Here is a 12,386-nt window from a genome sequence, read left to right as displayed (position 1 = left end):
AAGGGAGTTACTTATTTTTATCTTCCAAACACCTTAATGGTTAAAGCAGATGTGCTGTGTGTGTTCACACAAAGTTCAGTCTGAGCCATGTGTAAGCCAAAACGACTTCTTCATGCCTCATTATGTGAAAGTTTTCTTCATCATGGTACACTTTGCTAGAGATTTAAAAATATGTCATGTACTTTGATCCCGGTTAGGAGCTACATTGTCATTCCTAGTTATTTATGTATCATTTTTCTTCCTTTTTTTTATTATCAGGAATCTCAAGATTTATTTTATTGGTCATTTTGAAGTATTCATTATGTTTATAATCTCTACTATTTTTATATTAATTTTATCTTTTTTAAAGATGTTTTCTCCCTGCTCCCCCATTTCCCCCCATTTTCTGTAATTGTCATTCTTTTCCTTATTTTCCTAATTTTACTGGATATATTTAAGGGTATGATATTTCTTTTATATACATCTTTATTTTTGAAATGTATAATTTCATTTTGATGTTCCACTTTGATCCTGAGTTGAGCTTCTTTATTCCTGAGTTATTGATATGTTTATTTTTAATTTTATTGTATTTTCATAGACTGTAGACTGCAAAGTCTCAGTTTTTAACAATTTATCAAGCTTTTTCTTTTTCTAAAATTTTTTTTAATTGAAGGATAAATGCTTTACAGAATTTTGTTGTTTTCTGCCACACCTCAACATGAATCAGCCATAGGTATACATATATCCCCTCCCTTCTGAACCTCCTTCCCATCTCCCTCCCCATCCCACCCTCTAGGTTGATCCAGAGCCCCTGTTTGAGTTTGCTGAGACATACAGCAAATTCCCGTTGACTCTCTATTTTAAACACGGTAATGTAAGTTTCCATGTTACTCTTTCCATACATCTCATCTTCTCCCCTCTCTCCCCATGTCCATAAGTTTATTCTCTATGTCTGTTTCTCCATTGCTACCCTGTAAATAAATTCTTCAGAACCATTTTTCTAGATTCCATATATGTGTGTTAGAATACGATATTTCTCTTTCTCTTTGTGACTTGAAGGCTAGCTACACAAGCTGCAGTGAACTTTGTTCAGTGGATGTAAGAGAAAGCATATTTTCCGTTTGTGTGGTATAAACCTCTCCTAATGTAAATTAAATATAGCTTGTTGGTATTTTTCAAGTCTTTCTTTTTCTTATTTTTGGTCTACTTGATTCATCATATTTCTAAAGAGTTGCGGTAATACTTTTTTACTAATAATTTGTAGTTCTATGTGCCTTTTTACCAGTTTTGTTTGCATGTATTGGGGGGAAAGGCATGCATAAATCTAATGATTAATGTATTTGTATTTTTAAAAATTTATTGGATGCTATTATTATAGGATCTCTCTTTTCAGTGAAAAGCAATTTCAACCTTGAATTTCATTTTGATATTTATATTGCTATCCCAGCTTTCACTTTCATTTGGATGATTTATCTTTGCCCAGGGCTTTATTTTGTATTTCTATTGCTCTCACTGTTTAGATCTACTGCTTGCAATAGATACAATTTGGTTTTTTCAAATCTAACCTATAACCTTGTCTTTGTCAATAGATAATTTTGCCTTTTCAGGTTAGTGTAATAATGATTTACCCTATTTTATACCTTCCATTTTAATGTTTACTATTTATTTTAACTCACTGTTTTCTGCTTTTCTTTTCCTTTTTCATTGGATTGATGAAGTTTTTGTTCATTGTTTCCATTCTACACCCCAGATAACTTCTGTTTTTTTCTGAAATGTTTTGTCATATGATAATGTTATTATTTTTACCTTTGATTACATTCTTATCATATCATCATCATTGTCCTTTTTAATAATTATATATCTTGCAAAAGTTATTGCTGAAAGATACATTTCTATTAGCTATTTCTCACCTGATTTATTTTACATTTATTTGGAATACTTTTGTGGGTTTTTTTTCCTCAGATAATGATAAGAGATACGTTGTAAGTGCTTTCATTTTTGAAAATGTCTTTAGCCCTAACAGAGAAGTGGTCCTTTAGATGCTACTTCTGATGTCACTTAGCTTTTATTTACTGCAGATGAGGCATCTTGATTTTTTAAATTCTTTCTCTGTAAATAATCTGTTCATTCACTTGCACTTTAGATGTGCACTTTGGATGTGTTTTAGATTTTAAAATTTATTTTTAAAATTCAGGAATACTCATAGATTTGTTCACTGATTGATTTCCCAATTGTTTGTGTGTGTATGTAAATTTGTTAGGAAAACTATGGTATAGGTCTACAGTGTGTGGATAGTGAGAGGAGTCCTTGGGTGATTTTTCACGGCCCATTGAAGGTGCAGGCCTGTCTGGAACTGGATTCTTGGGATTACCAATGGAGATGTGTGGTGAGTAGTGTGGACAAAGAATGTGGCCTGCCATTTCAGTAAACAAAAGAGGTTGTGACCATGAAGCCATCAACCACTGCTGCTACCCCCAATTGTTCACCTTTAGGGGAATTCATAATGGAGAAAAATAAGGTATTGGTCCCAGATCATTACAGTGCTTCTCAAAGGAATGATTTCTAATGAATGCAGACTCTTGCATTGTCCCATATATAGAAAAATGCTAAATTCATTAGCTTGAGATCCCTGGATTGTCTTTAAAAGACAGTAATCTTTTGATATTCCAGATACTTGGTTTTTGTTTTGTTGCAAAAGCTCCCCATTTACTCTGGCTCCTCCCTTATCTCTTCAGAACAGTCCCTTTGAGCTGTCTGAGGGGCTGTATCCTGGACTTAAGTCCTCAGTAAGTCTACTGAATAAAAATAATCCTCACCTTTTAGGGTGAGAATTTTTTTCAGTCAACAGTAGTAATAAAGGTATGGATGCCAGTTATTGGTGCATGTGGCATTGTGATATAATAAGAAATATGTATTTTGGTTTTCATCCACAGTTCCCAGCACAAAGCTTCTAACACCTTTCTAATTTCCTAAGTGATAAGAGTTATAGGGGCTTCTTTTATTTCTCTCTCTTGACATAGCACCAGAGGGATAAAGGTGAAATTAGTGGGGTTTTTGTTGTTGTTGTTGTTATAAATAATAAGTTTCTTTGAAACACCCCTCTGTTTATTTTAATGAAGTGATGTTTGGAAAGCCCCTAGTGAATCACTCAATGGGGGCTGATTGCCAGGGGAACCAAGCAAGTTCTTAAAGTTTTAGAGCTTGAAGTTGAGTAGGAAGTTGAATCACCAATGGCTAGTTATTTAATCAGTCATCTGTACTTAGTGAAGCCTTCATAAAAACTCAAAAGAATGGAGTTTGGAGAGTTTCTAGACTGAACATGTGGAGAATCTGGGAGAGCAATGAACTCCTTCTGACATATCTTGCATATCCATCTCTTCTACATGGCTGTTTCTGAATTATATTCTCTTATAATAAATTGGTAACCTAATAAATAAAATATTTTCTTGAGTTCTATGAGCTACTCTAGAAAATTAGTGTAATATGAGAGAACCTCCTGGGAACCTCTAATTGTAGCCAGTTTGTCAGAAACAAAAGTAAGAGCCTGAACTTGTGACTGGCATCTGAAATTGGGGTGGGGACAGGCTTATAGGACTGAGTCCCTAACCTGTGTGAATAATGCTAACACTCTAAGTAGATGGTATGAGAATAGAAGAAAAACACACAGGAGGAGTTTTTCCTTTTCAGCGCATGGGATTGATTGATATAGAGTCAGGACCATCAGTTCAGTTCAGTTCAGTTCAGTCACTCAGTTGTGTCTGACTCTTTGTGACCCCATGAATCGCAGCACGCCAGGCCTCCTAGTCCATCACCAACTCCTGGAGTTTACTCAAACCCATGTCCATCGAGTTGGTGATGCCATCCAACCATCTCATTCTCTGTTGTCCCCTTCTCCTCCTGCCCCCAATCCCTCCCAGCATCAGGGTCTTTTCCAATGAGTCAACTCTTCACATGAGGTGGCCAAAGTATTGGAGTTTCAGCTTCAGCATCAGTCCTTCCAGTGAACACCCAGGACTGATCTCCTTTAGGATGGACTGGTTGGATCTCCTTACAGTCCAAGGGACTCTCAAGAGTCTTCTCCAACACCACAGTTCAAAAGCATCAATTCTTCAATGCTCAGCTTTCTTCACAGTCCAACTCTCACATCCATACATGACCACTGGAAAAACCATAGCCTTGATTAGACGGACCTTTGTTGGCAAAGTAATGTCTCTGCTTTTTAATATGCTATCTAGGTTGGTCATAACTTTCCTTCCAAGGAGTAAGCGTCTTTTAATTTCATGGCTGCAATCACCATCTGCAGTGATTTTGGAACCCAAAAAAATAAAGTCTGACACTGTTTCCACTGTCTCCCCATATATTTCCTATGAAGTGATGGGACCAGATGCCATGATCTTAGTTTTCTGAATGTTAAACTTTAAGCCAACTTTTTCACTCTCCTCTTTCACTTTCATCAAGAGGCTTTTTAGTTCCTCTTCACTTTCTGCCATGAGGGTGGTGTCATCTGCATATCTGATGTTATTGATATTTCTCCCGGCAATCTTGATTCCAGCTTGTGCTTCTTCCAGCTCAGCGTTTCTCATGATGTACTCTGCATATAAGTTAAATAAGCAGGGTGACAATATACAGCCTTGACATACTCCTTTTCCTATTTGGAACCAGTCTATTGTTCCATGTCCAGTTCTAACTGTTGCTTCCTGACATGCATACAGGTTTCTCAAGAGACAGGTCAGGTGGTCTGGTATTCCCATTGCCTTCAGAATTTTCCATAGTTTATTGTGATCCACACAGTCGAAGGCTTTGGCGTAGTCAATAAAGCAGAAATAGATGTTTTTCTGGAACTCTCTTGCTTTTTTGATGACCCAGCGAATGTTGGCAATTTGATCTCTGGTTCCTCTGCCTTTTCTAAAACCAGCTTGAACATCTGGAAGTTCATGGCTCATGTATTGCTGAAGTCTGGCTTGGAGAATTTTGAGTATTACTTTACTAGCATGTGAGATGAGTGCAATTGTGCGGCAGTTTGAGCATTCTTTGGCATTGCCTTTCTTTGGGTTTGAAATGAAAACTCACCTTTTCCAGTCTTGTGACCCTGCTGAATTTTCCAAATTTGCTGGCATATTGAGTGCAGCACATTCACAGCATCATCTTTCAGGATTTGAAATAGCTCAACTAGAATTCCATCACCTCCACTAGCTTTGTTCATAGTGATGCTTCCTAAGGCCCACTTGACTTCACATTCCAGAATGTCTGGCTCTAGGTGAGTGATCACACCATAGTGATTAACTGGGTCATGAAGATCTTTTTTGTATAGTTCTTTTGTGTATTCTTGCCACCACTTCTTAATATCTTCTGCTTCTGTTAGGTCCATATCATTTCTGTTAGGTCTTTTATTGTGCCCATGTTTGCATGAAATGTTCCCTTGGTATCTATAATTTTCTTGAAGAGATCTCTAGTCTTTCCCATTCTATTATTTTCCTCTATTTCTTTGCATTGATTGCTGGAAAAGGCTTTCTTATCTCTCCTTGCTATTCTTTGGAACTTGGCATTCAAATGGGTATATCTTTCCTTTTCTTCTTTGCTTTTGGCTTCTCTTCTTTTCACAGCTACTTGTAAGGCCTCCTCAGACAGCCGTTTGCTTTTTTGCATTTTTTTTCCTGGGGACGGTCTTGATCCCTGTCTCCTGTACAGTGCCATGAACCTCCGTCCATAGTTCATCAGGCACTCTGTCTATCAGATCTAGTCCCTTAAATCTATTTGTCACATCCACTGTATAATCATAAGGGATTTGATTTAGGTCACACCTGAATGGTTTAGTGGTTTTCCCCACTTTCTTCAATTTAAATCTGAATTTGGCAATAAGGATTTCATGATCTGAGCCACAGTCAGCTCCCAGTCTTGTGCATAATTCTCACAATTAGGTTGTGCTTTTTTTTTTTTCAGTTTGTGCTATCTAAAAGATGACTTTTTAAACATTTCCTGTGAAAATTTTAAGAAATACGAATGTAGAGAAAGAAGTATAAAGAAGCTTCAGCTCTCCAGACAAGATGGCGGGGGCGAGGCTGGTGTGACTTTAGGGCAGCCGCACCTTTCTCGGCAAGATCTCGCTACTTTGAATGTTTCCAAGTTGACGTCACTTTCACATGAAGTTATCAGCAGACAAGCCACAATTAATATAGGTACAATTGGTCACGTAGCTCATGGGAAATCTACAGTTGTAAAAGCTATTTCTGGAGTCCACACTGTCCGTTTCAAAAATGAACTGGAAAGAAATATTACAATCAAACTTGGCTATGCTAATGCTAAGATTTATAAACTTGACGACCCCTGTTATCCTCGTCCAGAATGTTATAGATCCTGTGGAAGTAGCACACCCAATGAGTTTCCTACAGACATTCCAGGGACCAAAGGGAACTTCAAATTAGTCAGGCATGTTTCCTTTGTTGACTGTCCTGGCCACAGTATTCTGATGGCTACTATGCTGAACGGTGCCGCAGTGATGGATGCCACTCTTCTGTTGATAGCTGGTAACGAGTCTTGTCCTCAGCCTCAGACATCTGAACACTTGCCTGCTGTAGAAATCATGAAACTAAAGCATATTTTGATTCTACAAAATAAAATTGATTTGGTAAAAGAAAGCCAGGCTAAAGAACAGTATGAACAGATCCTTGCATTTGTTCAAGGTACAGTAGCAGAAGGTGCTCCTATTATCCCAATTTCTGCTCAGCTAAAATACAATATTGAAGTTGTCTGTGAATACATAGTAAAGAAAATTCCAGTACCCCCAAGAGACTTTACTTCAGAACCCAGACTTATTAGATTCTTTGATGTCAACAAACCTGGCTGTGAAGTTGATGACCTTAAGGGGGGTGTAGCTGATGGTGGTATTCTAAAAGGAGTGTTAAAGGTGGGCCAGGAGATAGAAGACAGACCTGGTATTGTTTCCAAAGACAGTGAAAGAAAACTCATGTGTAAACCTATCTTTTCCAAAATTGTATCGCTTTTCGCAGAGCGTAATGATCTTCAGTATGCTGCCCCAGGAGGTCTTATTGGAGTTGGAACAAAAATTGACCCCACTTTGTGCTGGGCTGACAGAATGGTGGGGCAAGTACTTGGTGCAGTTGGAGCTTTACCTGAGATCTTCACAGAATTGGAAATTTCCTATTTCCTGCTTAGACGGATTCTAGCTGTTCACACTGAAGGAGACAAGAAAGTAGTGAAAGTACAAAAGCTGTCTAAGAATGAAGTGCTTATGGTGAATATAGGATCCCTGTCAACATGAGGAAGAGTTAATGCAGTCAAGGCTGATTTGGGCAAAATCGTCTTGACTAATCCTGTGTGCACAGAAGTAGGAGAAAAAATTGCACTTAGCTGAAGAGTTGAGAAACACTGGCGTTTAATTGGTTGGGGTCAAATAAGAAGAGGAGTGACAATCAAGCCAACAGTAGATGATGACTGAAGAATTAAATAACAGATTTGGATGAAGTTGGAATTTCTCTTAACAACCTAGGGGTATATTTTCAGAACAATACTGGGAAATTAATTTCACAGCTCATTACCTTAGTAGTAGCTGTAAGGTTATTCTCATTTTTTGGTGATGAAAATTTAACCTTTAGTACTGAAATAGAGCCTAGAATAAATGTAGAAATTAGCATCATGTTGGATTGAATCTACGTTTTACCAGAAATTAATCATTCCCAAATAATGTCTAATTTATACATCAGTGCAGATTTGAAAGGAAACTGCTACAACCAGACTTTGCTGTAGTAGACATACCACTGAACCTGTTTGAAATAAAGCCTTTGTTCTTATTAACAAAAAAAAAAAAAAAAAGAAGAAGAAGAAGAAGCAGCTTCATTTACCCGTCAGTTTCTACAGTTATTAGCTCATGCTTGGTCATTTCTCATCTATCCCTTTCTCCAACACTTTTTCTCTTTGACTGGATTATTTTGAGGCAAATCTCAAAGACTGTGTCATTTTACCTCAAAATATCTCAATACATAAAATATTTTGATAAAAATAACCACAGTGCTTTTATCACACCTTTAAAAATGACAATATGTTTTAAAGGATCATTTTATGTGGATTGGATTGGTAAGATTTTGAGGCTTGGTCAGATTCAGATTCCTGTTTTGGTTTTTGGGGAGCAAGATTACTTCCCAGATGGTTTTGTGTACTTGATCAGGAGTCACATAACGTCTGCTTATTTGTTTTTGTGATGTGAGGAGCCGTTGATGATTCTTTCTTAGTCCATATTTCATTATGTGTGCAAAGTGGACATTTCCCTTTCCACCGTTCCTTCACTTTGTTGACTTAAAAAAATGCATAATCTGAGAGCTGAGAGTTAAGTTTCATTTGGGGGCAAGATAAGGAGTATAGCTCAGGGGACAGTGTCTCATATAGCTCTGAGGAACTGCTCTGAGGGGTAAGGAGGGAAGGTCAATATTATATAAGATTTAAGTCAAGCACACATTTTGGCGGAGGCTTGCTGCTAGTCATGAGAAGGTTGCTGCTAGTCACAAGGAGATGTTTCTGTTAATGATTTTAATGCCTTTCTATATATGAGAAGATGCAAGAATCGAAACTGGTAAAATCTCCTGAAAATACATCTAAAGTCCTGTTCTACCAGTTTTTGCCAGAGCGCAGAGTGCCTCATTCCTGATCTCCACCCTGAACATCTTTCAGGGTGTGCTGAAGGTCAGTGGCCACTGTGGCTAGTGACTTCATTGTTGTAGAGGCAGATGGCAAATGTCTATTTTTAGTTGGTAACTTGTAGCTGGAATAATTGTATAAAAACAGAGAAATTTCTTCATGAAGTGTTTGGTTATGCTTGACTCTTTTCCTTCTTTTACAAGTTTCAAAAACAATGACTTGATTCCCTCATTAAGCCAATGGTGCTGGAAATCTTCTCTCTCAATTGGGATGGCAGAATCATAGATGTGAAAAATAGGGGAAAATGCTATATAATCTTTATTCATGTACTTTATATAAGTTATACCACACACACAAAAAATTAACAAGGAAGTTTAACTAAATGTCATTTGTATTATAAAAGTGTATTTAATAGAAATACTTATAATATAAAAGAAGCAAAAGTTTTAAAAGTCTATCATAAAAAGATATTAGGGAGGATGGGTCTAGGGTGAAAGGGACACAGTCCGAAGTGTGTGAGCCTTGACTGGAATGTGCCTCCAACAAAAGAGCAAGAAAAGGTGTTTCTGGGATAATTGGGAATTTTGAATATGAGCTGGATATTGAAGTGTTATAGAATTGCTAATAATTTCCTCAGGTATGATGATAATCTTTTTATTATTATTTAATAAAATATTGTTTATTTTATTAAATGAAATAATATTTATTTATTACATAAAGAAAGCTGAGCCCCAAAGAATTGATGCTTTTGAACTGTGCTGTTGGGGAAGACACTTGAGGGTCCCTTAGACTGCAGGGAGATCAATTGGTCAATCCTAAAGGAAATCAGTCCTGAATGAATATTTGTTGGAAGGACTGATGCTGAAACTGAAGCTCCAATACGTCAGCCACCTGATGCAAAGAACTGACTCATGGGAAAAGACCCTGATGTTGGGAAAGATTGAAGGCAGGAAGAGAAGGGGATGACAGAGGATGAGATGGTTGGATGGCATCACTGACTCAATGGACATGAGTTTGAGCAAGTTCTGGGAGTTGGTGATGGACAGGGAAGCCTGGCATACTGCAGTCCATGGGGTCACAAAGAGTCAGACATGACTGAATGACTGAACTGAAACAAACTGAATAGTCTTTTAGGAGATTGATGTATTTAGGCAAGAAGTGTCATGACATTTGCAACTTTCAAATGGTCCAGCAAAAAAAAAATAACAGTGTATATACAATCATGTCTTCCTAAATATATATGCATTTACATGTAACTATATGTGTACATATGAAGATAAAATGTATATGAAAAATACTAAATTAGATGGAAGGTATATGTGTGTTTCTTGTTTTTTACTAGTAATGTAAACATTCAAATTACCTATAATTTTCCCATCATCCAAATGTTATATCTGTTAACATATCAATATATTTCCTTCCAGATGATTTTCTCTGTGTGCATGAATGCATTCATGTATGTGTTCATGTGTACACACACTCATATTATTCAATGAAAATGGACTCATACTGTTTGATACATCTTTTTATTTTTACTTAGCATTTTATTTTTCTATAGTACCTTAATTTTACATAATATTGTATCCTATGGATGCCCTGTGAAGTATTTAAGCTGTTGATAATTATTGGGTATCAAGATGTTTCTAATTTTCTTTCTTTTTTTTTTTTTTTTTTGGTATTAGCCATGCTGTGGTAAAACTCCTGCATTTAAATCTTTGTACAATACAGGATGATTTTTTTGTGATATGGTTCTACAGATAAAGTTTCTGGGTCAGGTTCATGGACAGTCAATGACATTGACACATTTCCTTCTCTCATGTGTCCCTCTGTCAATCTGTTTTCTCAGATCTCTGCCCCTTTCCCAGAAGAGCCAGAAATGACCAAGTCCCTGGTAAGTTCTTATTTGTTCATTTATTTATTTGCTGCTTTCTTTACTTTTCAGTGAGTTTTAGAAGGAAAATCACTGCAGATGGTGATTGCAGCCATGAAATTAAAAGACGCTTACTCCTTGGAAGGAAAGTTATGACCAACCTAGACAGCATATTAAAAAGCAGAGGCACTACTTTGCCAACAAAGGTCCATCTAGTCAAGGCTATGGTTTTTCCAGTGGTCATGTATGGATGTGAGAGTTGGACTAGAAAGAAAGCTGAGCGCCCGAAGAATTGATGCTTTTGAACTGTGGTGTTGGAGAAGACTCTTGAGAGTCCCTTGGACTGCAGGGGGATCCAATCAGTCCATCCTAAAGGAAATCAGTCTTAGGTGTTCATTGGAAGGACTGATGCTGAAGCTGAAACTCCAATACTTTGGCCACCTGATAGCGAATAACTGACTCATTTGAACAGACCCTGATGCTGAGAAAGATTGAGGGCAGGATGAGAAGGGGACGACAGAGAATGAGATGGTTGGATGGCATCACTGACTCGATGGACATGGGTTTGGGTGGACTCCGGGAGTTGATGATGGACAGGGAGGCCTGGCATGCTGCTGTTCATGGGGTCGCAAAGAGTCGGACATGACTGAGCGACTGAACTGAACTGAACTGATTAACCCATATAGTAAATGGACAAGTGTAAATAAATAAAAACTAAGATCAAAGACAGTAAAAAGAGACTATCAACTCCAAGTCAAGCTTGGATTATAGGTAAATGTGAGTTGTGTGACTTAACAGTTATGAACTTTGAACTACAAAATTGTCTCTGATCTTCATGAAACACAAAGCAATAATGGAAATGAAATACATGCTTTATATTGTTAAAAAAGTAATTTATTTCATCTATAATAACTCCTTCCTGGTTCTTGATGTTTGAGAAAATTTTTGATAATTTTTTTTTTTTTACTTTATATTTTATATTGAAGTATAGCCAGTTAACAATGATGTGATAGTTTCAGGTGGACACCAAAGGGACTCAGTAGTACATATACATGTATGCATTCTCCCCCAGACTTTGCTCCTATCCTGGATGCAACATAACATTGAGCAGACTTCCCTCTGCTATACAGTAGGACCTTGTTGGTTATTCATTTTAAATATAGCGGTGTGCATATGTTAATCACAGACTTCATAACTATTCCTTCCCTGTATTCTTTCCCCAATCCTGCCCTGCTCTGGCATCTAGGCTCGTTCTCTAAGTCTGTGAGTCTGTTTCTGTTTTGTAAATAAGTTCACGTGTACCAATTCTTTTCAGATTCTGCTTAGAAGGGGTATCATACACTATCCTTCTCTGTCTAACTTACTTCACTAAGTATGACAATCTCTGGGTTCATCCATGTTGCTGCAAATGGCATTATTTCATTCTTTTTAATGGCTGAGTAAGATTCCATTGTATATATGTACCACATTTTCTTTCTCCATTCCTCTGTAAATGGACATTTAGGTTGCTTCCATGTCTTAGCTATTGTAGATAGTACTGAAACAAACTCTGGGGTGCATATATCTTTTTGGACTATGATTTTCTTCAGGAATATGCCCAGGGATGGGATTGCAAGGTCATATGGTAGCTGTATTTTTAGGTTTTTAGAGAAGCCACCATATTGTTCTACATAGTGCCTATGCCAATTTGCATTCCCACCGACATTGTAGGAGGGTTCCTTTATCTCTACACTCTCTCCAGCATTTACTCTTTGTGGATTTTTTTGATGATAGCCATGTTGACTGGTGTGAATGATATCTCATCGTAGTTTTGATTTACATTTCTATAGTAATTAGCGATGCTGAGCATCTTTTCATGTGCCTCTTGGTCATCTGTATGCCTTTGAAG

The 12,386-nt window shown here is 37.2% G+C and overlaps 1 protein-coding gene and 1 pseudogene across 6 annotated transcripts in view; both read left to right on the top strand.

Moving 5' to 3' along the window:
* ZNF484 (zinc finger protein 484) overlaps positions 1–12,386 on the top strand; it is a 33,823-nt gene that overhangs the window by 946 nt on the left and 20,491 nt on the right. Inside the window, exons 2-3 of one of the 6 annotated variants that reach the window (XM_065946893.1) lie at positions 776–848; positions 10,475–10,519. The exons of 1 other annotated variant lie outside the window; for it this stretch is intronic. In XM_065946893.1, coding sequence (XP_065802965.1) covers positions 10,505–10,519 — 15 coding nt within the window. In that variant the 5' untranslated portion in view covers positions 776–848; positions 10,475–10,504. Of the gene's footprint in view, positions 1–775; positions 854–8,653; positions 8,674–10,474; positions 10,520–12,386 lie in introns of those variants that run through there. 4 more of the 6 variants (XM_065946890.1, XM_065946894.1, XM_065946892.1 and 1 more) reach the window with 4 other exon arrangements.
* On the top strand, positions 2,426–7,595 carry LOC136176858 (eukaryotic translation initiation factor 2 subunit 3 pseudogene; annotated as a pseudogene).

Source organism: Muntiacus reevesi, chromosome 10 (genome assembly GCF_963930625.1).
Source record: "Muntiacus reevesi chromosome 10, mMunRee1.1, whole genome shotgun sequence".
In the NCBI taxonomy this organism is placed as follows: domain Eukaryota; kingdom Metazoa; phylum Chordata; class Mammalia; order Artiodactyla; family Cervidae; genus Muntiacus; species Muntiacus reevesi.
The sequence above is the reverse complement of the archived record's forward strand: the minus strand, read 5'-3'. Positions and strand labels throughout refer to the sequence as shown.